The sequence below is a fragment of the Salmo trutta genome, chromosome 28 (assembly GCF_901001165.1).
Source record: "Salmo trutta chromosome 28, fSalTru1.1, whole genome shotgun sequence".
Classification (NCBI taxonomy): Eukaryota; Metazoa; Chordata; class Actinopteri; order Salmoniformes; family Salmonidae; genus Salmo; species Salmo trutta.
Genome location: NC_042984.1, coordinates 3,671,349 through 3,698,709, shown reverse-complemented (window position 1 = coordinate 3,698,709; position 27,361 = coordinate 3,671,349). Strand labels below are relative to the sequence as shown.

Here is a 27,361-nt window from a genome sequence, read left to right as displayed (position 1 = left end):
CGTTAACAGTGGGTAGTGGTAGTGAGGGGGAGTGAGATAATAATGACTCTCCCCAGGGGAGATACAGTGGATTGGGTAGTGCTCACAGAGTGCTATTCCCTCTCTGGGGAGAAGCCTTCTGCTTTCAGTTTTGATGATGGAGGCTCGTCGTTGAGGAAATTCACCAGGAGGAGCAGCTATCTCTGGAAGTGAATGCAAAGTAGTCGCTACTTAATTATCTATACATATGGGTACACTATAGTTTCTTCTGTGCTTTGTTTTACTACCCAGAGCCAGAGAAATATATAAGAAATGGAAAATGTTGTTGTTCTAAATTGAAAAATATTCCCTGAGGAGAAAAGTGAGATTAAAGTATTTTGCTTGTGATCTGTTACAGTAGAATATTTTATCAAATAAAATACAAACATTCCATTCCTCTTTTCTCCCATCTCAATCCGTACATTTTATTTAACAATATTTTACACACAAAAAAATATGTTCTCCTGCATTAACTCAAATACACATGAACATGTGTGGAAGTTGGCAAGTTCTTGTTTTTGCCTTGAAAATCACAGAGGCTGAATGAAAAGCTCAGAGGCTGAATGAAAAGCTCAGAAGCTGAATGAAAATCTCAGAGAAAAAATCAACATAAATTGGCTTTATTGATACTTTGCTAAACATGTCTTTCTTTGAGGAGGGATTATTTTGAAATATCCACTAATGGATGGGTGATAGACATGGATTGTCTCACCATTTTTCATCTCTGAGAGAGAGATCCTCATCACTGAAACGTCACTGAACTAAAGAGAACACAGCGTCTGAGGCCTGAGGACAGTTGAGTCAGCTCTGTGCTGGCCACACGACTCTACCACAGTGGATCTAAGATATCCTCATCATTGGCACCTAACAAACTAACCTTTCGGAGTCTGTGCAGAGGTCACACAACACGGTGATTGAGACCCGAAGACATCAAAGCTAGCAGGACTAGAGTCAGGACAAGATCCAGGACCAGATCCAGGACCAGATCCAGGACCAGAGTCAGAACCAGATCCAGGACCAGAGTCAGGACCAGATCCAGGACCAGATCCAGGACCAGAGTCAGAACCAGATCCAGGACCAGAGTCAGAACCAGATCCAGGACCAGATCCAGGACCAGATCCAGAACCAGATCCAGGACCAGATCCAGGACCAGATCCAGGACTAGAGTCAGGACCAGATCCAAGACCAGATCCAGGACCAGATCCAGGACTAGAGTCAGGACCAGATCCAGGACCAGATCCAGGACCAGAGTTAGAACCAGATCCAGGACCAGATCCAGGACCAGTGTCAGGATGGGGTGTAACATGTGTGTGGTGAACCGGCCGGAGCAACAGTACAAGGTCATGTTCCAGGTGAGAGCCTCTATTGGCCTCCTTCCCTTCTGCTCACCTGACCTCACTCCACCAGGGTTGGGGTCAATTCAGTTAACTGGTTCTGACCCCAACCTTGCTCTCCAAAGGTTCATGACCCCTTCATATCTATCTCTTTCTCTACAAGCATGTGATGTACTGTATGTCTGCCTGCTTCAGCCATTTATTATTTCGGGCTTTAATTCATCTTCTACACAGCAACTTTGGGGCAACTCAAATCAATGTTTCCAGGGAGTGGCATTTGATTGATGATTTTCCCGATCATAGTCCATTTTAATGGGATATGATTTTTACAAAGGTGTCAAGAACCATTTCAGAGACATGTTAACTATCAATATTTATGAATAGCACCACCATACACCATGTCGAGTATCACAGTAGGCCCTGCTCATCCATAATGTAGAACAGTTAATGAGAATATTGATTAGGGTCGCTAGATCACAGAGCTCAAACTATTGCTCTCCTCTGGTTAAGGTTATTATCATAAAGTCAATTACTTTTTAATTTCAATGACATACAGTGCCTTCAGAAAGTATTTTCACTCTTTGACTTTTTCCCATTTTGTTGTGTTACAGCCTGAATTTAAAATGGAATGAATTGGGATTTTGTGTCACCTCATAATGCCAAAGTGGAATTATGTTTTTGAACTGTTTTTTTGTTGTTGTTTTTTTTCAAATTAATTGAAAATGAAAAGCTGAAATGTCTCGAATCAATAAGTATTCAACCCCTTTGTCATGGCAAGCCCAATCAAGTTCAGGAGTAAACATTTGACTAATTAACAAGTCACATAATAAGTTGCATGGACCTATTCTATGTGTAATAATAGTGTGTAATAACATGTAATAACATGTAATAACATATAATAATAGTGTGTAATAACATGATACACTGCTATTATTATTATTATTATTATTATTATTATTATTATCTACGCATAGTCGCTTTTCCCCTACATACATGAAATCAAATCAAGTTGTATTTGTCACATGCTCCGAATACAACAGGTGTAGACCTTACAGTGAAATGCTTACTTACGAGCCCTTAACCAGCATTGCAGTTTAACGAAACGTAAGAGGTAAGAAATACAAATAATTGAATAACAGCAGTAAATAACAATAGTGGGGCTACATACAGCGGGTACCGGTACAGAGTCAAAGTGTCAATGTGCGGGGGGCACCGGTGTCGAGGTAATTATGTACATGTAGGTAAAGTGGCTATGCATAGATTATAGTAGCAGCAGTGTGTGGTTGGGGGTGCAAATAGTCAGGGTAGCCGTTTGATTAGCTGTTCAGGAGTCTTGTGGCTTGGGTTTAGAAGCTGTTTAGAAGCCTCTTGGGACCTAGACTTGGCTCTCGGGTACCGCTTGCAGCGCGGTAGCAGAGAGGACAGGCTGGAGTCATTCACCATTTTTAGGGACTTCCTCTGACACCGCCTGGTGTAGAGGTCCTGGATGACAGGAAGCATGGCCCTGGTGATGTATTGGGCCGTACGCACTACCCTCTGTAGTGCCTTGCAGCCGGAGGCCGAGCAGGTGCCATACCAGGCAGTGATGCAACCCATCAGCATGCTCTCGGTGGTGCAGCAGTAAAACCTTTCGAGGATCTGAGGACCCATGCTAAATCTTTTCAGCCTCCTGAGGGAGAATAGGTTTTGTCGTGCCTGCTTCCTGACTGTCTTGGTGTGCTTGGACCATGTTCATTTGTTGGTGATGTGGACACCAAGGAACTTGAAGCTCTCAACCTGCTCCACTACAGACCCGTTGATGAGAATGGGGGCCTGCTCGGTCCTCCTTTTCCTGTAGTCCACAATCATCTCCTTTGTCTTGATCACGATGAGAGAGAGGTTGTTGTCCTGGCACCACACGGTCAGGTCTCATCGTTGTCGGTGATCAGGCCTGCCACTGTTGTGTCATCAGCAAACTAAATGATGGTGTTGGAGTCATGCCTGGCCGTGCAGTCATGAGTGAACAGGGAGTACAGGAGGGGACTGAGCATGCACCCCTGAGGGGCCCCCGTGTTGGGGATCACCTGGGGGCGGCCCGTCAGGAAGTCTAGGATCCAGTTGCAGAGGGAGGTGTTTAGTCCCAGGATCCTTAGCTTAGTGATGAGCTTGGAGGGCACTATGGTGTTGAACGCTGAGCTGTAGTCAATGAATAGCATTCTCACATAGGTGTTCATTTTGTCCAGGTGGGAAAGGGCAGTGTGGAGTGCAATAGAGATTGCATCATCTGTGGATCTGTTGAGGTGATATGCAAATTGGAGTGGGTCTAGGGTTTCTGGGATAATGGTGTTGATGTGAGCCATGACCAGCCTTTCAAAGCATTTCATGGCACGTGCAGGGGTACAGGTTAGTCAAGGTAGAAATTACCACATTGACTTGGTACCGGTGCCCCCTGTATATAGCCTTGTTATTGTTATGTAATTTTCTTGTCTTAATTTTTGATATATTTTTTTTTACTTTAGTTTATTTAGTAAATAATTGCGTTGTATTCGACGCATGTGACTAATACAATTTCATTTGATTGGATTTTTTAATTCTTACCTCATCTCTGTACCCCACACATACAATCAGTCGAACAGTGAATTTCAAACACAGATTCAACCACAAAGACCAGGGAGATTTTCCAATGCCTCGCAAAGAAGGGCACTTATTGGTAGATGGGTAAAAGAAATATACTGTATATACAGTGGGCTGGGGGGGGTAGGTGAGAATGTATTTAACCTCTTAATTTTGGCAATAAAAAGTATCCATAACATACTTACATTTTTTCAACTGATACTGGATGACCTTCAGAAAGATGTTATTTTCTATGGTAGAATAGGTCAGGGCGTGACAGTTTTTTTTTCTCCTCTATGTTTTCTATTTCTATGTTTAGGTTCTAGTTTTGTATTTCTATGTTGGGGTTTTGTTTGGGATGATCTCCAATTAGAGGCAGCTGGTCCTCATTGTCTCTAATTGTAGATCATACTTAAGTAGGGGTTTTTCCACCTGGGTTTTGTGGGTGATTCATTTTGAGTTGTGTATGTGTTCATCTCTGCGTCACATTTTTTATATTTTTTTGTTTTCATTCAGTGTATTTATGTATTGCATAGTTTCACAGTATAAATAAAATGTGGAACGACACACACGCTGCACTTTGGTCCTCTTCTCCTTTCGACAACCGTGACACCTACAGCAAAACAACTGACAAGTACGTGTTTGCTTTACACAGTGTGTAGCCCAAACTGTTCTCAAGCTACAGACAAAAATTGTCAGATCGGCTGTACCGACTTCAGACGAGTCACAGACATAAAGCAAAACGGAGAATACCATTGTGTTCGTGAGAGTCTCATCTTTCCATAGAAGGGTTCAAAATAGTTTTGTAGACCAAACCGTTCGGACTCTACCGGGCGATTTTTGTTGCGAAGATCGTTTTCCGGATGCCTCATGGTCTGACACACTCTAGCTCTGTCACCTTTCACCGCAGATGCGGAAGTGTAACGTTGACAGATGCGGAAGTGTTACATAGACAGATGCGGAAGTGTTACATAGACAGATGTGGTGGATTGATATGCATCTAATGTAAAACCTGATATCTCCAGATAAACTGACATATTTTTATATAGGGATTTTTTTTTTATTACGCTAATAATATTGCTGCAGGGGCGTGGACATTGACCTTAAGGGTTCAATGCAGTAGTCTATTGTGTTGATCACTTTCAATGCAGTAATCTATTGTGTTCATCACTTTCATTGCAGTAGTCTATTGTGTTGATCAAAAGCTGTTCCTGTTTTTCATTGTCATACTGTAGCCAGAGGGCTTTGACTCCTGATTTCATTTCATTCACCTGATCATCTGAAGGGGTTTCCATTACTGCAGCTCTCTCCCTCTCCCCCCTCTCCCTCTCCCCTGTCCTCGTCCCCTCTCTCCCTCTCCCCCTTGTCCTTCCCCCTCTCTCCATCTTCCCTGTCCTCCCCCTTCTCTCCTTCTCCCCCTGTCCTCCCCCTCTCTCCCTCTCCCCTGTCCTCCCCCCTCTCTCCTTCTCCCCCTGTGCTCCCCCTCTCTCCCTCTCCCCCTCTCTCCCTCTCCCCTGTCCTCCCCCCTCTCTCCTTCTCCCCCTGTGCTCGTCCCCTCTCTCCTTCTCCCCCTGTCCTCCCCCTCTCTCCATCTTCCCCGTCTCCCCCTTGTCCTTCCCCTCCTCTCCCTCCTTCAGACCCCTTACAGCCTCATTCATTATAGAAATGTGTGTGGTGATTGATCTGGGCTAGGATCATAACACTCCAGATCCCACTGTATGAGGTTTTCTTGTGTGTTTGTGTGTCTGTGTGTGTGTCTGTGTATTATTTCACCTTGCAGCCTGGGGCTACTCCTCACAGATGGCTGCTTCTGTAACTCCCACAGCAACACTGCCCTCCTGACACAATTCAAATCACATTTTATTTCACACATGCAACCGAGTACAACAGGCGGAGACTTTACAGGGAGTACCAGTACAAGATCAATGTCCAGAAGTACAAAGTATTTTAGGTAGATATGTACAGTACCGGGCGAAAGTTTGGACACACCTACTCATTCAAGGGTTTTTCTTTATTTTTACTATTTTGTACTTTGTAGAATAATAGTGAAGACATCAAAACTATGAAAAAACACATACGGAATCATGTAGTAACAAATCAAAATATATTTTATATTTGAGTTTCTTCAAATAGCCCCCCTTTGTCTTGATGACAGCTTTGCACACTCTTGGCATTCTCTCAACCAGCTTCACCTGGAATGCTTTTCCAACAGTCTTGAAGGAGTTCCCACATATGCTGAGCACTTGTTGGCTGCCTTTCTTTCACTCTGCGGTCCGAATCATCCCAAACCATCAGTTTTGTTGATGTCGGGTGCTTGTGGAGGCCAGGTCATTTGATGCAGTACTCCATCACTCTCCTTCTTGGTAAAATAGCCCTTACACAGCCTGGAGGTGTGTTGGGTCATTGTCCTGTATCACTACAGAATGCTGTGGTAGCCATGCTGGTTATGTGTACCTTAAATTCTAAATAAATCACAGACAGTGTCACCAGCAAAGCACCACAACACCTCCTCCTCCATGCTTCACGGTGGAAAATACACATGCGGAGGTCATACGTCTCACAAAGACACAGCAGTTGGAACCAAAACCTCAAATTTGGAATCCAGACCAAAGGACACATTTCCACCAGTCTAATGTCCATTGCTTGTGTTTCTTAGCCCAAGCAAGTCTCTTCTTATTATTGGTGTCCTTTAGTAGTTTCTTTGCAGAAATTTGACCATGAAGGCCTGATTCACACAGTCTCCTCTGAACATTTTATATTGAGATGTGTATGTTATTTGAACTCTGTGAAGCATTTACTTGGGCTGCAATTTCTGGGGCTGGTAACTCTAATGAACTTATCCTCTGCATCAGAGGTAACTCTGGGTCTTCCATTCCTGTGGCGGTCCTCATGAGAGCCAGTTTCATCATAGAGCTTGATGGTTTTTGCAACTGCACTTGAAGAAACTTTCAAAGTTCTTGACATTTTCCATATTGACTGACCTTCATGTCTTAAAGCAGGGGTGGGCAATTCCAGTCCTCGAGGGCCTGTTTGTGGTTACAGTTTTTGCCCCAGCACCCAGCTAACACACCGGACTGCAATAATCCCCTAATCCTGATCTTCAGTTTAGAATGCAACTTCTTCGGGATCGGTGTCCCTTCCACGGGGCGGTTGAGCTAACGTAGGCTAATGCGATTAGCATGAGGTTGTAATTAACAAGAACATTTCCCAGGACATAGATATATCTGATGTTGGCAGAAAGCTTAAATTCTTGTTAATCTAACTGCACTGTCCAATTTACAGTAGCTATTACAGTGAAAGAATACCATGCTATTGTTTGAGGAGAGTGCACAATTTTGAACATAAAAAGTTATTAATAAACAATATATTTGGGCAGTCTTTATACAACATTTTGAACAGAAATGCAATGGTCCATTGGATCAGTCTAACACTTTGCACATACACTACTGCCATCTAGTGGCCAAAATGTATATTGTACCTGGGCTGGGATAATACACTATTGCCTTTCTCTTGCATTTCAAAGATGATGGTTAAAAAAATTACAAAAGAACGGTTGTTTTTTTTCCTTGTATTATCTTTTACCAGATCTATTGTGTTATATTCTCCTACATTGCTCTCACATTTCCACAAACTTCAAAGTGTTTCTTTTCAAATGGTACCAATGATATGCATATCCTTGCTTCAGGGACTGAGCTACAGGCAGTTCAATTTGGGTATGTCATTTCAGATGAAAATTGAAAAAAAGGGGCAGATCCTTAAGAGGTTTTAATCAGCTGTGTTTACTAGGGATGGAGAAAGGTGTGACACCAATCAGGCCCTTGAGGACTGGAGTTGCCCACCCCTGTCTTAAAGTAATGATGGACTGTTGTTTCTCTTTGCTTATTTGAGCTATTCTTGCCATAATATGGACTTGGTCTTTTACCAAACAGTGGGTTAACTGCCTTGTTCAGGGGCAGAATGACAGATTTTTACCTTGTAAGCTCAGGGATTCAAGCCACCAACCTTTCAGTTACTGGCCCAATGCTCTAACCACTAGGCTACCTGCTGCCCCTGTCACAACACAACTGATTGGCTCAAATGCATTAAAAAGGAAAGAAATTCCACATATGAACTTTTAAGAAGGCACACCTTTTAAATGAAATGCATTCCAAGTGACTACCTCATGAAACTGGTAGAGAGAATGCCAAGAGTGTGCAAAGCTGTCATCAAGGCAAAGGGTGTCTGAGCTGTGTGCCAGAAGTTGAAACAGACAGATTGATGCATTTCAACATGTCAATACCTCTCACTTTGAGCCAGGAGAGATTGACATGCATATTTAATATTAGCTCTGTGTGTACATCCAAGGGCCAGCCAATTGCAATTTTCGGGCCTGCCTTGTTGATAGTGTTGTTAAGAAGGCAAAGCAGCACTTTATTATGGACAGACTTCTCTCCATTTTAGCTGTCAATATGTTTTGACCATGAAAGTTTATAATCCAGGGTTACTCCAAGCAATTTAGTAACCTCAACTTGCTCAATTATCACATTATTCATTACAAGACTTAGTTGAGGTTTAGGGTTTAGTGAATGACTTGACCTTCTATTTTGATATTTTCAGTGGCATTGTTAACAAACACGCCCCAAAAAGAAAATGAGAATTAAAAACGGGTTCAGCCCCTGGTTCGACCGTGATCTTGCAGAGTTACTCCACCTCAAGAATTGCATTTGGCGAAAGGCTCGGCACACGCATACTCAGGCTGACTGGCTCTTGTTGAGGCAAATGAGAAATAAGTACACTCAGGCTATCCGGAAGGCCAAAGTTAGTTACTTTAAGGAGCAGTTCTCTCTCTGTGGGTCTAACCCCAAGAAGATCTGGAAAACGGTTAAAGACCTGGAGAATAAACCCTCCTCCTCACAGCTGCCTATGTCCCTTAAAGTTGATGATGTGGTAATTACTGACAAGAAGCACATGGCTGAGCTCTTTAATCACCACTTCATTAAGTCAGGATTCCTATTTGACTCAGCCATGCCTCCTTGCCCGTCCAACATTTCCTCATCTCCCACCTCTTCTAATGTGACTATCCCCCCCCCCCCCCCCCCCCCCCGATGCTCCTCCCTCTTTTTCCCCTGACCCGCTACACAGTTTCTCCTTGCAGGCAGTCACTGAGTCTGAGGTGTTAAAGGAACTCCTGAAACTTGACCTCAAAAAAACATCTGGGTCACATGGTTTAGACCCTTTCTTCTTTAAGGTTGCTGCCCATATTATCGCCAAGCCTATCTCCAACCTTTTTAACCTCTCTCTCCTTTCTGGGGAGGTTCCCATTGCTTGGAAGGCAGCCACGGTTCGTCCTTTATTTAAAGGGGGAGATCAAGCTGATCATAACTGTTATAGGCCTATTTCTATTTTGCCCTGTTTATCAAAAGTGTTGGAAAAACTTGTCAATAATCAACTGACTGGCTATCTTGATGTCTATAGTACTCTCTCGGATATGCAATCTGGTTTCCGCTCAGGTTATGGATGTGTCACTGATACCTTAAAGGTCCTCAATGATGTCACCATTGCCCTTGATTCTAAGCAATGTTGTGCTGCTATTTTTATTGACTTAGCCAAAGCTTTTGATACGGTAGACCATTCCATTCTTGTGGGCTGGCTAAGGAGTATTGGTATCACTGAGGGGTCTTTGGCCTGATTTGCTAACTACTTCTCTCAAGGAGTGCAGTGTATAAAGTCAGAAAATCTGTTGTCTCGTCCACTGCCTGTCACCAAGGGAGTACCCCAAGGCTCAATCCTAGACCCCACGCTCTTCTCAATTTACATCAACAACATAGCTCAGGCAGTAGGAAGCTCTCTCATCCATTTATGTACAGATGACACAGTCTTATACTCAGCTGGCCCCTCTCCGTTTTTTTTGTTAAATGCCCTACAACAAAGCTTTCTTAGTGTCCAACAAGCTTTCTCTACCCTTAACCTTGTTCTGAACACCTCCAAAACAAAGGTAATGTGGTTTGGTAAGAAGAATGCCCCTCTCCCCACAGGTGTGATTACTACCTCTGAGGGTTTAGAGCTTGAGGTAGTCACCTCATACAAGTACTTGGGAGTATGGCTAGATGGTACACTGTCCTTCTCTCAGAACATATCAAAGCTGCAGGCTAAAGTTAAATCTAGACTTGGTTTCCTCTATCGTAATCACTCCTCTTTCACCCCAGCTGCCAAACTAACCCTGATTCAGATGACCATCCTACCCATGCTAGATTACAGAGACGTAATTTATAGATCGGCAGGTAAGGGTGCTCTCGAGCGGCTAGATGTTCTTTACCATTCGGCCATCAGATTTGCCCCCAATGCTCCTTATAAGACACATCACTGTACTCTATACTCCTCTGTAAACTGGTCATCTCTGTATACCCGTCGCAAGACCCACTGGTTGATGTTTATTTATAAAACACTCTTATGCCTCACTCTCGCCTATCTGAGATATCTACTGCAGCCATCATCTTCCACATACAACACCCGTTCTGCCAGTCACATTCTGTTAAAGGTCCCCAAAGCACACACATCCCTGGGTCGCTCGTCTTTTCAGTTCGCTGCAGCTAGCGACTGGAACGAGCTGCAACAAACACTCAAACTGAACAGTTTTATCTCAGTCTCTTCATTCAAAGACTCAATCATGGACACTCTTACTGACAGTTGTGGCTGCTTTGCGTGATGTATTGTTGTCTCTACCTTCTTGCCCTTTGTGCTGTTGTCTGTGACCAATAATGTTTGTACCATGTTTTATGCTGCCAGCACGTTGTGCTGCCATGTTGTGTTTCTACGATGTTGTTGTCATGTTGTGTTGCTACCATGTTGTGTTGCTACCATGTTGTGTTGCTACCATGTTGTGTTGCTACCATGATGTGTTGATACCATGTTGTGTTGATACCATGTTGTGTTGCTACCATGTTGTGTTTCTACCATGTTGTGTTGCTACCATGTTGTGTTGCTACCATGTTGTGTTTCTACCATGTTGTGTTGCTACCATGTTGTGTTGCTACCATGTTGTGTTGCTACCATGTTGTGTTTCTATCATGTTGTGTTGCTACCATGTTGTGTTTCTACCATGTTGTGTTGCTACCATGTTGTGTTTCTACCATGTTGTTGTCACGTGTTGCTGCCTTGCTATGTTGTTGTCTTAGGTCTCTCTTTATGTAGTGTTGTGTTGTCTCTCTTGTTGTGACGTGTGTTTTGTCCTGTATTTATTTTTTATTTTCTTATTTTTAATCCCAGCCCCCGTCCCCGTAGGAGGCCTTTTGGTAGGCCGTTATTGTAAATAAGAATTTGTTCTTAACTGACTTGCCTAGTTAAATAAAGGTAAAATTAAAAAAAGATATACAATGCTTTTAGTTTTAGAAATATTTAGGACTAACTTATTCCTTGCCACCCACTCTGAAACTAACTGCAGCTCTTTGTTAAGTGTTGAGTCATTTCAGTCGCTGTGGTAGCGGACATGTATAGTGTTGAGTTATTTCAGTTGCTGTATCAAAACACTGTATGTTCCACAGTAGACATCTCAAAACACTGTATGTTCCACAGTAGACGTATCAAAACACAGTATGTTCCACAGTAGATTAGTCAAAACACTGTATGTTCCACAGTAGACGAATCAAAACACTGTATGTTCCACAGTAGAAGTATAAAAACACTGTATGTTCCACAGTAGATGAATCAAGACATCGTGTTTTCCACAGTAGAGTTAGCTTCATACATAAATATCTGCTCTGTCATTGAAGAGCAGAGTCCAGTGTTTTGTCTTCATAGAAGCATGTTTGATAGTGATTCCAGTGAATCTCCGGAAATATTACAGTTCTGACCCACTTTATTTATTTTATTTATTTATTTATTTTATTTTATTTATTTATATATTTATTTTATTTATTTTATTTCACCGTTATTTAACCAGGTAGGCTAGTTGAAAACAAGTTCTCATTTACAACTGCGACCTGGCCAAGACAAAGCAAAGCAGTTTGACACAAACAACACACAGAGTTACACATGGAATAAACAAAACATACAGTCAATAATACAGTAGAAAAAGTCTATATGCACTGAGTGCAAATGAGGTAGGATAAGGGAGGTAAGGCAATAAATAGGCCATGATGGCAAAGTAATTTACAATATAGCAATTAAACACTGGAATGATAGATGTGCAGAAGATGAATGTGCAAGTAGAGATACTGGGGTGCAAAGGAGCAAGATAAATAAATAAATACAGTATGGGGACGAGGTAGTTGGATGACTGGGCAAAGACGTCACTTCAATGTTCATTCCATATTGGTTCAATGTCATTTCATTGAAATGACGTGGAAACAACATTAATTTGAACACTGTGTCCAGTAGGGGAGTGATTAAACCAGACTGGAGCCGTTTGAACGAACCATTAAACCAGAATGGAGCCATTTGAACAAACCATTAAACCAGAATGGAGCCATTTGAATGAATCATTTAACCAGACTGGAGCCATTTGAATGAATCATTAAACCAGAATGGAGCCATTTCAATGAATCATTTAACCAGACTGGAGCCATTTGAATGAATCATTAAACCAGAATGGAGCCATTTGAATGAATCATTTAACCAGACTGGAGCCATTTGAATGAATCATTAAACCAGAATGGAGCCATTTGAATGAATCATTTAACCAGACTGGAGCCATTTGAATGAATCATTTAACCAGAATGGAGCCATTTGAATGAATCAATTAACCAGACTGGAGCCATTTGAATGAATCATTAAACCAGACTGGAGCCGTTTGAATGAATCATTCAACCAGACTGGAGCCATTTGAATGAATCATTAAACCAGACTGGAGCCGTTTGAATTAATCATTAAACCAGACTGGAGACATTTGAATGAATCATTAAACCAGAATGGAGCCATTTGAATGAATCATTAAACCAGACTGGAGACATTTGAATGAATCATTAAACCAGAATGGAGACATTTGAATGAATCATTAAACCAGACTGGAGCCATTTGAATGAATCATTTAACCAGACTGGAGCCATTTGAATGAATCATTTAACCAGACTGGAACCATTTGAATGAATCATTAAACCAGACTGGAGCCGTTTGAATGAATCATTAAACCAGAATTGAGCCATTTCAATGAATCATTTAACCAGACTGGAGCCATTTGAATGAATCATTAAACCAGACTGGAGCCATTTGAATGAATCATTAAACTAGACTGGAGCCGTTTGAATGAATCATTAAACCAGAATGGAGCCATTTGAATGAACCATTTAACCAGACTGGAGCCGTTTGAATGAATCATTTAACCAGACTGGAGCCGTTTGAATGAATCATTTAACCAGACTGGAGCCATTTGAATGAACCATTTAACCAGACTGGAGCCGTTTGAATGAACCGGCAGGGTAGCCTAGTGGTTAGAGTGTTGGGCCAGTAACCGTAAGGTTGCTAGATTAAATCCCTGTGCTGACAAGGTACACATCTGTCATTCTGCCCCTGAACAAGGCAGTTAACCCACTGTTCCTAGGCCATCATTGTAAATAAGAATTTGTTCTTAGCTGACTTGCCTAGTTAAATAAATAAAAAACCATTAAACTAGACTGGAGCCATTTGAATGAACAATTAAACCAGACTGGACCATTCCATCATTATTAATCCTTCACACTACACCCACTCTGTGTGTCTGGCTGGCTGTCAGGCTCTCTTCTCTTCTTTTTCGCTCTATTCCTCTCTCTCTCTTTCTCCGTCTCCTTCTCTCCCCGTCTCCTACTCTTCCTCTCTCTCTCTTTCTCTGTCTCCTTCTCTCCCCGTCTCCTACTCTCCCTCTCTCTCTCTTTCTCCGTCTCCTTCTCTCCCTGTCTCCCTGTCTCCTTCTCTCCCTGTCTCCCTGTCTCCTTCTCTCCCTGTCTCCCTGTATCCTTCTCTCCCTGTCTCCCTGTCTCCTTCTCTCCCTTTCTCCCTGTCTCCCTGTCTCCTTCTCTCCGTTTCTCCCTGTCTCCATGTCTCCCTCTATCATTGACTCCCTCTCGCTCTTTCCCTCTCTCCCTCTGTATCTGTCAGATTTGTCTCAATGGGATGCCGTTGCCAAGGCAACTGGGGTCATTAGGCAAGGCTATGCTTCCTCACACTGACGCACAGAGAGACACAGTAATGAAAACACACACACACATAGGCACACACACACTAACACACACACACACAAACACACACACACACACGCACACACACACACACACACACACACATACACAAACACTCGCTACTCACACACTCAAATACACAGAAGGAAACACCAACCAACCCAAGCCATTAAGTCTTATACAATGACACATTTCTAATCCCTTTGGTACTATTTTCACATGAATGTGTGGGGGGGGATTTTCAGAACACGTCATACAAAAATACCAAAAACTGATAATACAGTCTGATAATCAAAACCTTTCATTGTGCGTTCATTTTGTTTGTAGAAATCTCTCACCACACATCCGCTGAACCAAAATATTAGTGAAATACAATTAGCCGCATTCATTTAATCACCACCAAAACAAAACCTAATCATCGTAGCTTATCAATGTAGTCCTTTTAACCACCATTTAATCCAAATAGCAACACATGTAAAACAGGTTGAATGTAGTAAGCTAAAGTACAGTAAATTACAGTATATTACACTGTTTTCACATGAAGCAATATACGTGCACTAGTCATTAAAATTGATTGAACAACACCTTTCCCATAATTTCTGTCCCACGTGTGCGTGCTCATTGAAGACATCTTTCAAAATCAAATCAAATGTATTTATAAAGCCCTTCTTACATCAGCTGATATCTCAAAGTGCTGTACAGGAAAACCCGGCCTAAAACAACCTAAAACAATCAAAATGACAGAAATGAAAGCAACATCACGTTTAGCAGGGCACTAGTTTGAATTAAAACCCCTATCTTGATCACGTAGCCATAGGTTGTCATCGGAAAAAAACTTTTTAGGCACGGCGAATCCAATCCTGACATACCGTAGGTCTAGACTGAAATCATTTTACGCCTCATCCCTGGCTTGTATAGTAGGGTGGTACGCTCATGGGAATGACGATCATACGTCTACAACATGTATTGTTTTGTATTTTACAGTATTGTAATCGTGGTGGTCCTGTACCTGGCTCAGTTCATAAGAGAAAGGCACTGGCAACACCAGAGTTCTGGGTTCGATTCCCGCTGAGGTCTTACACCAAAAAAAAAATGTGTGGACTGTTGTCACTTTGGATAAAAATGCCTTCTACGTACAATCTATATACTATTAAGATATTACAGTAGTGTAAGCAAATTGCAACAGTCGGCTACTTGTTTCTGCTAAAAAGCCACGAAGCTAAAGTACGGTCTGGAATCTCTAGCGAGCCTCTCGTCTCAGCAGTGAGAAGCAACATCTTGCAGAGAAACCTTTCAACCCCCAGCAGCCTAACAACGTCTATGTGATGTCCCTCAACACTCATTTTTTTACATTTACATCATTTAGCAGACACTCTTATCCAGAGCAACTTACAGCAGTGAATGTATACATTTCATTTCATGCATTTTCTGTTGTTGTTGTTGTTTGTACTGGCCCCCCATGGGAATCAAACCCACAACCCTGGCATTGCAAACACCATGCTCTACCAACTGAGCCACAGGGAAGACACACCTGTTTGCACTGGCAATAGACCCACTTGCAGAAAGAATTAGACAAGACTCACATGTTTATTTATTTATTTTATTTATTTCACCTTTATTTAACCAGGTAGGCAAGTTGAGAACAAGTTCTCATTTACAACTGCGACCTGGCTAAGATAAAGCAAAGCAGTTCGACACATACAACAACACAGAGTTACACATGGAGTAAAACAAACATACAGTCAACATGTAACCGCGATCAGTATTTGTAAACGTGAATATAAACTAAACTTAGTTGCAGATGATCTCCTGATATTTGTTTTTTAATATGGATCCCCATTAGTTGCTGCTACTCTTCCTGGGCTTCAGCAACATTAAGACAGTTTATACAATTTAAAAAACATTACAATATAATTCACAGATTTCACAACACACTGTGTGTGTGTGTGCGTGTGTGTGTGTGTGTGTGTGTGTGTGTGTGTGTGTGTGTGTGTGTGTGTGTGTGTGTGTGTGTGTGTGTGTGTGTGTGTGTGTGTGTGTGTATGCATGTATCTGTCCTTGTGTTTGTGTTACTTCATAGTCCCCGCTGTTCCATAAGGTGTTTCTTGTATGTTTAAAAAATAATAATAATTTCACTGCTTGCATTAGTTACTTGATGGGGAATAGAGTTCCATGTATTTTTATATAAATTAAAATACTTACTCAGCTGTGTTGCAAGGGAGGGCTAAGCACTTGATCTGTTCAACCCCACTAGCATACATTACCAACATCGATAAGGTGTCCCTCAAGGCTCTGGACTGAAGACAGTAAGGTGTCCCTCAAGGCTCTGGTCTGAAGACAGTAAGGTGTCCCTCAAGGCTCTGGTCTGAAGACAGTAAGGTGTCCCTCAAGGCTCTGGTCTGAAGACAGTAAGGTGTCCCTCAAGGCTCTGGTCTGAAGACAGTAAGGTGTCCCTCAAGGCTCTCGACTGAAGACAGTAAGGTGTCCCTCAAGGCTCTGGTCTGAAGACAGTAAGGTGTCCCTCAAGGCTCTGGTCTGAAGACAGTAAGGTGTCCCTCAAGGCTCTGGTCTGAAGACAGTAAGGTGTCCCTCAAGGCTCTGGTCTGTAGACAGTAAGGTGTCCCTCAAGGCTCTGGACTGAAGACAGTAAGGTGTCCCTCAAGGCTCTGGTCTGAAGACAGTAAGGTGTCCCTCAAGGCTCTGGTCTGAAGACCATAAAGTGTCCCTGAAGGCTAAGACCTATGCTGTGAGAGCCAAACACTTGATCAAACGTTTATACAGATGTAGGATCTTAATTTGAGCAGTTTCTCATGGCAGGAAAATTATTCTGCAGCAACAGGAAATGTTAAATATCGCATCGATTATAATGAATTGACATGTTTGTAGGGGTTAATACATTTTTCGTTAGGGCAAATCATGTCTGAAAAGTGTAAATCACAACTTTAGAAGCCTTTTAAAAACCTAGAATACAGTACAAGTTTGCATTTCCTGTCGACTGTCATTACATCTGTGGGTGGTCCCTGAAGACTCTGGTCTGAAGACCGTGAGACTAACAAGACGCCAACCCTTGTAACCTCACCAACATGTACATGGTGTCCCTATAGACTCACCTAGCTATGCTGTGAAGACCAATCACTGGATCCAGTCTCTGGTGTTCCTATAGACTCACCTAGCTATGCTGTGAGGACCAATCACTGGATCCAGTCTCTGGTGTCCCTATAGACTCACCTAGCTATGCTGTGAGGACCAATCACTGGATCCAGTCTCTGGTGTTCCTATAGACTCACCTAGCTATGCTGTGAGGACCAATCACTGGATCCAGTCTCTGGTGTCCCTATAGACTCACCTAGCTATGCTGTGAGGACCAATCACTGGATCCAGTCTCTGGTGTTCCTATAGACTCACCTAGCTATGCTGTGAGGACCAATCACTGGATCCAGTCTCTGGTGTCCCTATAGACTCACCTAGCTATGCTGTAAGGGTCAAACACTGCAGATCACAAAGAAGCTAGCCTTGTATCAAATCCATCAGAGAGTAACATTAGCCTCGTTTGACACCCATTATGGGCCTGAATGGATTGGGGAGCGGAGGAATGATGGGGGTGAGGGGTCAATCCAGGGATTGAGAGAGGGGGAGATGAGAGAGAGGGTTAGGGATAGAGACAGGGGAGGGGGAGAGAGAGAGAGAGAGATATGGGCAGGCACACACACACACACACACACACACACACACAATATAATTAACCGAATGAATCATACCGTTCCTGCAAGGTTCTCCATGTGTATGAGATGTGAGCTGGTTATCTATGGGGCGTGGTGAGCACACCTCAGGGCCTACAGAGTGTATACTACACACTAAATAAATCATTGATTCATTAGATTCCAGGTGTTGTCATCAGGTTTCCTCAGAGGAAATAACAAACCAACAGTGCCTGCCCATCGTTTAAATATATATGATTCGTATTGTTTGAGCCATTGTGTCCCCCAACAACTTCCCCTTCTTTCCTACTCTCTAGGTACTTCAAACATACCAACCCTTAAACATAACCCTGTCCCTAACCCTTAATGACGTCTTCTCTCTCTCTACCTACAGAAGGGCTACATAAACGGGACACTGAGACCTATTGATGGAAATTGCAACAAGGTGGGAGTACAAACAATTCTTACTAATCATCTCGAAAAATCCCTTCAGTTTTTTATCTATTCTAAAAGCAGAATTTGTGGTGGTTTTTATGATATAAATTCATCATGTTTCATTGTACAACTATGCTTCTATCAAGACTTGAGTTAGCTTCCAGAGTTTATGCCTAGGCTAAAGCTTAAAGGGTTAACTCAATCTTATGGATGAACTGGGTCACATAGGCCTGATCTTTCTGCTGCAGTGCTGTTTAACACTCTGAATTAGTCCCACATAAAGTTCCTGGAATCTTCTCTCCTTTTTATATGCAGACATGCTTTAGGGACCGTAGACTCTGCTCATGGCTTTAGGGACCATAGACACTGCTCATGACTTAGGGACCGTAGACACTGCTCATGGCTTAGAGACCGTAGACACTGTTTATGGCTTAGGGACCGTAGACACTGCTCATGGATTAGGGACCATACAGACTGCTCATGGCTTAGGGACCAGAGACACTGCTCATGGCTTAGGGACCGTAGACAGTGCTCATGGCTTAGGGACCATAGACACTGCTCATGGCTTAGGGACCATAGACTCTGCTCATGGCTTAGGGACCATAGACTCTGCTCATGGCTTAGGGACCATAGACACTGCTCATGGCTTAGGGACCGTAGACACTGCTCATGGCTTAGGGACCGTAGACAGTGCTCATGGCTTAGGGACCATAGACACTGCTCATGGCTTAGGGACCATAGACTCTGCTCATGGCTTAGGGACCGTAGACCCTGCTCATGGCTTAGGGACTGTAGACACTCCTCATGACTTAGGGTCCGTAGACACTGCTCATGGCTTAGGATCCGTAGACACTGCTCATGGCTTAGGGACCGTAGACTCTGCTCTTGGCTTAGGGACCATAGACAATGCTCATGGCTTAGGGACCGTAGACACTGCTCATGGCTTAGGGGCCGTAGACTCTGCTCATGGCGTAGACTCTGCTCATGGCTTAGGGACCATAGACTCTGCTCATGGCTTGGGGACCGTAGACTCTGCTCATGGCGTAGACTCTGCTCATGGCTTAGGGACCATAGACACTGCTCATGGCTTAGGGATCATAGACTCTGCTCATGACTTTACTTAACATTTATTTAATTTGGCAAGTCAGTTAAGATCAAATTCTTATTTACAACGACGACCTACCGGGGAACAGTGGCTTAACTGCCTTGTTCAGGGGCAGAACAACAGATATTTTCCTTGTCAGCTCAGTGATTTGATCCAGCATCCTTTCGGTTACTGGCCCAACGCTCTAACCACTAGTTAACTGTAACTTTAGGGACCATAGACACTGCTCATGGCTTAGGGACCGTAGACACTGCTCATGGCTTAGGGACCGTAGACACTGCTCATGGCTTAGGGACCATAGACACTCCACATGGCTTAGGGACCGTAGACCCTCCACATGGCTTAGGGACCATAGACACTGCTCTTGGCTTAGGGACCATAGACAATGCTCATGGCTTAGGGACCATAGACACTGCTCATGGCTTAGGGACCATAGACACTGCTCATGGCTTAGGGACCATAGACTCTGCTCATGGCTTAGGGACCGTAGACCCTCCACATGGCTTAGGGACCATAGACACTGCTCATGGCTTAGGGACCGTAGACCCTGCTCATGGCTTAGGGACCGTAGACACTGCTCATGGCTTAGGGACCATAGACACTGCTCATGGCTTAGGGACCATAGACACTGCTCATGACTTAGGGACCATAGACACTGCTCATGGCTTAGGGACCGTAGACACTCCTCATGGCTTAGGGACCATAGACACTGCTCATGGCTTAGGGACCATAGACACTGCTCATGGCTTAGGGACCGTAGACCCTCCACATGGCTTAGGGACCATAGGCACTCCTCATGGCTTAGGGACCATAGACCCTGCTCATGGCTTAGGGACCGTAGACACTGCTCATGGCTTAGGGACCGTAGACACTGCCCATGGCTTAGGGACCGTAGACACTGCTCATGGCTTAGGGACCATAGACACTGCTCATGGCTTAGGGACCATAGACACTGCTTATGGCAAAATAACATGTGAGCTGCAGGGAATCCATTGGTTCTAGCCAATAATGGGGTGTGTCTGTGCATGGTTTCAATTCATTGGTGAATATTTTTTTTTTACTGGGAGCGATTAAGTTCCTTATGCTCAGACGGGCATGTTTTAATACTTTGTCTTCCCTCCTTCCCCCTTTTGTCTCTCCAGGTCAAAGGAAGGAGACCATCTCAACAGCCCCAGGAGAGAAATACTCCAAACTCCAACTCCCAGGATCCTTTGCTGCTGCAGGTAGTGGGCTGTAGAGGCTACCGGAGGAATGGTGGCGCCTTGGGGCCAGGGGGTACCCTGGGTAACGTAGGCACCATGGGGCTGGTGTCCATCCCAGACTGTGTGGATAACTGCACTCAGACTGACATTAGCTTCCAGAATATTCTGACCGTGGGGAGGTCAACCCACTACCACCCCCACGGCGGCTGCTCACCCACGCAACCACCACCCTCTCCACCACTGCCTCACCTCATGGACCCTTATCTACTGAATGAGTTGTAAGTACATGTGTAGTACCTCAGTTTTATGTACTGAATGAGATGTAAGTATATGTGTAGTATCTCAGCTTTATGTACTGAATGAGTTGTAAGTACAGCGGTAGTACCTCAGTTTTATGTACTGAATGAGATGTAAGTACATGTGTAGTACCTCAGCTTTATCTACTGAATGAAGTACATGCCTGCTACCTTATCGTCTTGTCTGAGAATATGTCCGTACAACCATAGGACCTCTGAAATACTGTCTGTCTGTCTGTCTGTCTGTCTGTCTGTCTGTCTGTCTGTCTGTCTGTCTGTCTGTCTGTCTGTCTGTCTGTCTGTCTGTCTGTCTGTCTGTCTGTCTGTCTGTCTGTCTGTCTGTCTGTCTGTCATTCAAGGGGATCGGCACTAGCAAGGCTCTCAGCAAAATCACGTATCATTAACCAATCATATTGAATCAAAAAAAAAACGATTACTCATGATGCGATCCAGATGTTGCTCGGTTCGATCCCATCTAATACGTTTTTTGAACATCAAACCTACATCCTGTTATCTGAACATATGCCTTGGTAGCATTTAGAGCACGGTAACACCATTATTCCTGTTTCTCCAGCCTGTCCACTTCGAACAGGGATGGGCAACATTGATGGGGATGGGTGTCACAAAACAAATCTGAACTCATCACGAGGGGCCGCTATGGGCTCGCAGGTCTGCGTACCCCACATCCGGTATTTCGCCAATCAGTAATTATGACCATGATTAGATAGCTGGCTAAACCAACTAAACCAATCTATAAATTGTTAGCTGACGTAATTGGAGTGACTTTCAGTGACTGACATCAAAAGAGAAAACTGCTAATGCACAACCAAATAAAACATTTTTTTTACATCTTTGTTTATTTTACTATTCTTACCCTCAACAAGTTGAGACCCCAACCGACTTCCCCCCCACAAAAAAAAAGGAGCGCCGCAGGCTGACAGTTAAACAACAAACCTTGACTTACAGCATATTTTCTGAGAATACAGTGCATTGAATAGAGTATAGCCTACAGTAGTAGTGAACTGAGTATAATCGTCCTTGTGGTATTCGGAGCCCGTTAATAACACCATTCCTTCTCTCTGTCTCTCTACAGCTGTACCTACGATCAGGAGTACAACGATCCCAATGACTACTTTGACATAGCACATCACGAAGTGGACCGGCAGGAGGAACTGGAGTACGAGGTCTGAGATATACTGTAGCTATATACAACTCTACCGTTTAGATTTAACCTATATAAAACTCTACTGTTTAGATAAACCTATATACAACTCTACCGTTTAGATTTAACCTATATACACAACTCTACCGTTCATATAACTATATACAACTCTACTGTTTAGATAAACCTATATACAACTCTACCGTTCATATAACTATATAAAACTCTACTGTTTAGATAAACATATATAAAATACCGTTTAGATAAACCTACAGTATGTAAAACTATACTCTGACTGTATCGATGGGTCTGACATCCTCTAAATATTATATATTGAGGCGTGTCTCAAACTCCTGGAGAGTTACTGAGTCTGTATGCTTTTATTCCAGTCAAGGATGAAGACAGGAAGACAGACATTTTTAGGTCCAAAATCTACAGTGGTTTGCGAAAGTGTTCACCCCCATTGGCATTTTTCCTATTTTGTTGCCTTACAACCTGGAATTAAAATTGATTTTTTTTGGGGGGGGGGGGGGTTGTTTCATTTGATTTACACATGCCTACAACTTTGAAGTTGCAAAATGTGTTTTATTGTGAAACAAACCCCTCCAAAGTCAATACTTTGTAGAGCCACCTTTTGCAGCAAATACAGCTGCAGGTCTCTTGTGGTATGTCTCTATAAGCTTGGCACATCTAGCCACTGGGATTTTTGCCCATTCTTCAAGACTTGTCACGTACCGGCTCGAAGTTCGTAACGAAAAGGGAGACAACGTGGAGACAAGGAATTAGAAAATATATGTATTAACTGAAGTAAACTAAATACAATTAACAATGGCGCGTGTAGTCAGTAATCAGTAGTGTAAGTGAGTGGTTGCGTGTATAATGAGGGGTGTTGAAAGGTGCCAAAGCAAACAAACAAAACGGCCACAAAAATGCCACAATCAAAATCTAGCAGTGTGTCTGCATGGAGAGAGTCTCCTCAATGAATGGGGACGAGGTGTATTTATCCCGGGACCCACCTGGGCCCAGGTGTGTCCCATGTCGCTGACGACCCTCCCGGCTCCGCCCACCGACATCCTAATAAGGAAAAAACAAGAGCAAAGAGAAAGAAAGAATTCGGCAGACAGAGTGGGAGGGTCGTCACCCCCCCCCCCCCCCCCCCCCCCCGGAATACCATACCAATCACACAAACAAATTGACCCAGCCTGCGTCCCAAATTCATGAGGGGGGTACGTGATCACACTTCCACTTGCCCCAGCCAAACTCGTCCTCCCCAGACCTCAGCATCCTTTGCGCACAGGAAGTAACATTTAAGAGGAAAGAAGAAAACGAGACCAGAAGGGAACAGACAGGAGCAATATAACAGGACAATACCACACAAAATAAACGGTGGTCAGTCATGTAGACATTCAGGAACAGGGCACACGAGAGAGCGCGTCAGCATCAAGCTCCAATGAAAAAAAACGTCTCTGGGTCCTTCTCATAAAAGTTTGGCAACAACCGTACGTTTCCAAAAATATCAAATGTGTCCTGGGGAACGACCGAAAGAGGAGCGACCCCTAGGTAGATCTGGGTCACCTTCCCAGAGCAAACTCTCCCCTGAGAACTTTCCTTCCCAGAGCAAACTCTCCCCTGAGAACTTTCCTTCCCTAACCAAACTCTCCCCTGAGAACTTTCCTTCCCAGACCAAACTCTCCCCTGAGAACTTTCCTTCCCTAACCAAACTCTCCCCTGAGAACTTTCCTTCCCAGAGCAAACTCTCCCCTGAGAACTTTCCTTCCCTAACCAAACTCTCCCCTGAGAACTTTCCTTCCCTAACCAAACTCTCCCCTGAGAACTTTCCTTCCCAGACCAAACTCTCCCCTGAGAACTTTCCTTCCCTAACCAAACTCTCCCCTGAGAACTTTCCTTCCCTAACCAAACTCTCCCCTGAGAACTTTCCTTCCCTAAACAAACTCTCCCCTGAGAACTTTCCTTCCCTAAACAAACTCTCCCCTGAGAACTTTCCTTCCCTAACTAAACTCTAGCCGCTCTTGTTGCAACTTGATTTTTTGCACGCTCCAAATCCTGTTTAAATGCCAATTCTTTTTCATACTTTACACGATCATACTCTAGCTTCTCACAATCATGCTCTAGCTTCTCACGATCATACTCTAGCTTCTCACGATCATCTTCTAGCTTCTCACGATCATGCTCTAGCTTCTCACGATCATGCTCTAGCTTCTCACGATCATGCTCTAGATGTAACAGAAGCAGTTATTTCTGCTGTTCAAAAAGAAGACTACAAGGACTAACAGATGGAGAAGCCATTGTAACGAAACAGCTTAATTTCTATCCCTGCCTATCACTAACACACCTGATCCATATAATCAACGATCACGATTAGGACCATTCTGGACCATAATTAGCTGAATCAAGTGCGTTACTGCAGGGCTGGAATGAAAGCCTGCACACCCAGTACTGTAGCTCTCCAGACCTGGAGGTGTAGACCTCCATTTTAAAGGGACTTCTCCAGTGTCAGATTAATTCGTGGATAACCATTTTTACGTCTCTATGACGGAAGTTAGTGGTAGTTCCTGCTAATTGGTGTTAGCGCAATGACTGGAAGTCTACAGGAACAACTAGCATGCTAGCTGTTCCCAGTAGACTTCAAGTCATTGCGTTAACGCTAATAATCAATTGCGCTAACACTACTTAGCAACTTCCTTCAAACTGCATGCAGAGACATAAAAATGGTGTCCACAAGTTCATCTGACTCTTTTAAGGAAGTAGATAAAGGACTTCATTGCCGAAATCTTGAAGTATCCCTTTAATATGTACCGCATAGTAAAGTACTATTTTAATTTAGTTTATTACTCAATCTTTATTTTACTAGGCAAGTCAGTTAAGAACAAATTCTTATTTACAATGACGGCCTACCCCCGGCCAAACCCTAACCCGGATAACATTTAAATTTTAGTCATTTAGCAGACGCTCTTATCCAGAGCAACTTACAGTAGTGAATGCATACATATTCATACATTTCATTTCATGTTTTTTTTTTTTTTTTTTTTTTTTACTGGCCCCCTGTGGGAATCGAACCCACAACCCTGGCGTTGCACACACCATGCTCTACGCTGGGCCAATTGTGCGCCGCCCTATGGGACTCCCAATCCAAGGCTGGATGTGATAAAGCCATAGGGCGACGTATTATAATACGAGGTCCTACTCCTTCCAATAAGACTGTGTGAACTCACAGCCTTCATTGATTAAATCTCTGCTCTGCCACTTGATTTAGTCAACAACAAAAAATAAAATACAAAGATTTTTACACTGAATAGGTGCAGTGGGATGTGTCAAGAGGCTAGCTGGCTGCCTCTCTATCTGTCTCTCACTTTCAAATTAGCTGGAAACACCAAGAGAAATGCAATAGAATTTGTAATGGCGCAGCAGATACAGTTTCTAAGATTTTTAGGGCATGAATGCAAACGAAATGGAATTGACCCAAATGGGCTGTAATCCAATGAATTGGAAATGACTCTGATATTTTAGACTCAGTAGGCTAGTTGCATCCAGAGCTCGAATACTACGGCAGTTTGTGAAGGATGCTTATTAAATTAAGATGAATGTTGGCTGAATTTCTGTATTTCAGCAACATTGGTCTTTGTACTCTAGGGTGTATACAGTACAGTATGACACTTGCAGTCATTTGTGAAAATAGCAAACAAATATTTTTTGGCTCTCCCTCTCCCTCCTTCTCTCTCTTACTCTCTAACTGCCTCCTTCTCTCTATTACTCTCTCTCTCTCTCTCTCCCTCTCTTTCTCTCCTTCTCTCTCTCTCCCCCTCTCTCTCCCTCTCTCTCTCTCCCTCCTCTCTCTTACTCTCTAACTGCCTCCTTCTCTCTATTACTCTCTCTCTCTCTCCCCCTCTCTCTCTCTCTCTCTCTCTCTCTCTCTCCCGCCTCTCTTACTCTCTCTCCCTCCTTCTTTCTCTCGCTCTCTCCCTCACTCTCCTGTTTTGTCCCCCCTCTCCTTTTCCGTCTTTTCCTTTGTCTCTCTCTAATCTTCTCTCTCTCTCTCTCTCCCTCTCTCTCGCTCCCTCTCTCTCTCTCCCTCTCTCTCTCCCTCTCTCTCGCTCTCACCCTCCTTCTCTCTGTTACTCTCTCTCTCTCTTACTCTCTTTCCCTCCTCTCTCACTCTCTCTCCCTCCCTCCTTCTCTCTCATACTCTCTGTCCCCCTCCATCTCTCTCTTACTCTCTCTCCCGCCTCTCTTACTCTCTCTCCCTCCTTCTTTCTCTCGCTCTCTCCCTCTCTCTCCTGTTTTGTCCCCCCTCTCCTTTTCCGTCTTTTCCTTCGTCTCTCTCTAATCTTCTCTCTATCTCTTTTTCTCTCCTCTTCCTCTCTCTTCCTGTCTCTCTCTCTCCCCTTCTCTATAGGAGGTGGAGCTGTATAAGTCCAGTCAACAGGACAAGCTGGGGTTGACAGTGTGTTACTGTACAGATGATGAGGAGGACCTGGGAATATATGTAGGAGAGGTGAGAAATAAGGCCAGCAGCATATGTATTAACCAGAGATTAGAAACCTTTAGAGACCCAGTGTATGAAGACCATGTTGAGACCAAAACTATGTTGAGACCAATACCATGTTAAGATCATGTTGAGACCAAGACCATGATGAGACCAAGACCATGATGAGACAAATACCATGATGAGACCATGATGAGACCAAGACCATGTTGAGACCAAGACCATGATGAGACCAAGACCATGATGAGACCATGACCATGTTGAGACCAAGACCATGATGAGACCAAGACCATGTTGAGACCAAGACCATGTTGAGAACAAGACCATGATGAGACCAAGACCATGTTGAGACCATGTTGAGACCAAGACCATGATGAGACCAAGACCATGATGAGACCAAGACCATGTTGAGACCAAGACCATGATGAGACCATGTTGAGACCAAGACCATGTTGAGACCAAGACCATGTTGAGACCAAGACCATGATGAGACCATGTTGAGACAAAGACCATGTTGAGACCAAGACCATGTTGAGACCATGATGAGACCAAGACCATGATGAGACCAAGACCATGATGAGACCAAGACCATGTTGAGACCAAGACCATGTTGAGACCATGATGAGACCAAGACCATGATGAGACCAAGACCATGTTGAGACCATGATGAGACCAAGACCGTGATGAGACCATGTTGAGACCAAGACCATGTTGAGACCATGTTGAGACCAAGACCATGTTGAGACCATGATGAGACCGAGACCATGATGAGACCATGTTGAGACCATGATGAGACCGAGACCATGATGAGACCAAGACCATGTTGAGACCAAGACCATGTTGAGTCCATGACATTGATGAGTCCACGACATTGATGAGACCAAGACC

General features: G+C 43.5%; 1 protein-coding gene across 1 annotated transcript in view; it reads left to right on the top strand.

Annotated features, from left to right (window-relative positions):
- The first annotated feature begins 1,156 nt into the window (after positions 1-1,156).
- The window catches only part of LOC115165290 (PDZ domain-containing protein 4), a 45,216-nt gene continuing 19,011 nt past the window's right edge, over positions 1,157-27,361 (top strand). Inside the window, exons 1-5 of the mRNA XM_029718334.1 lie at positions 1,157-1,370; positions 18,164-18,214; positions 20,452-20,789; positions 21,901-21,991; positions 26,384-26,482. Coding sequence (XP_029574194.1) covers positions 1,311-1,370; positions 18,164-18,214; positions 20,452-20,789; positions 21,901-21,991; positions 26,384-26,482 — 639 coding nt within the window. The 5' untranslated portion in view covers positions 1,157-1,310. The remainder of the gene's footprint in view (positions 1,371-18,163; positions 18,215-20,451; positions 20,790-21,900; positions 21,992-26,383; positions 26,483-27,361) is intronic.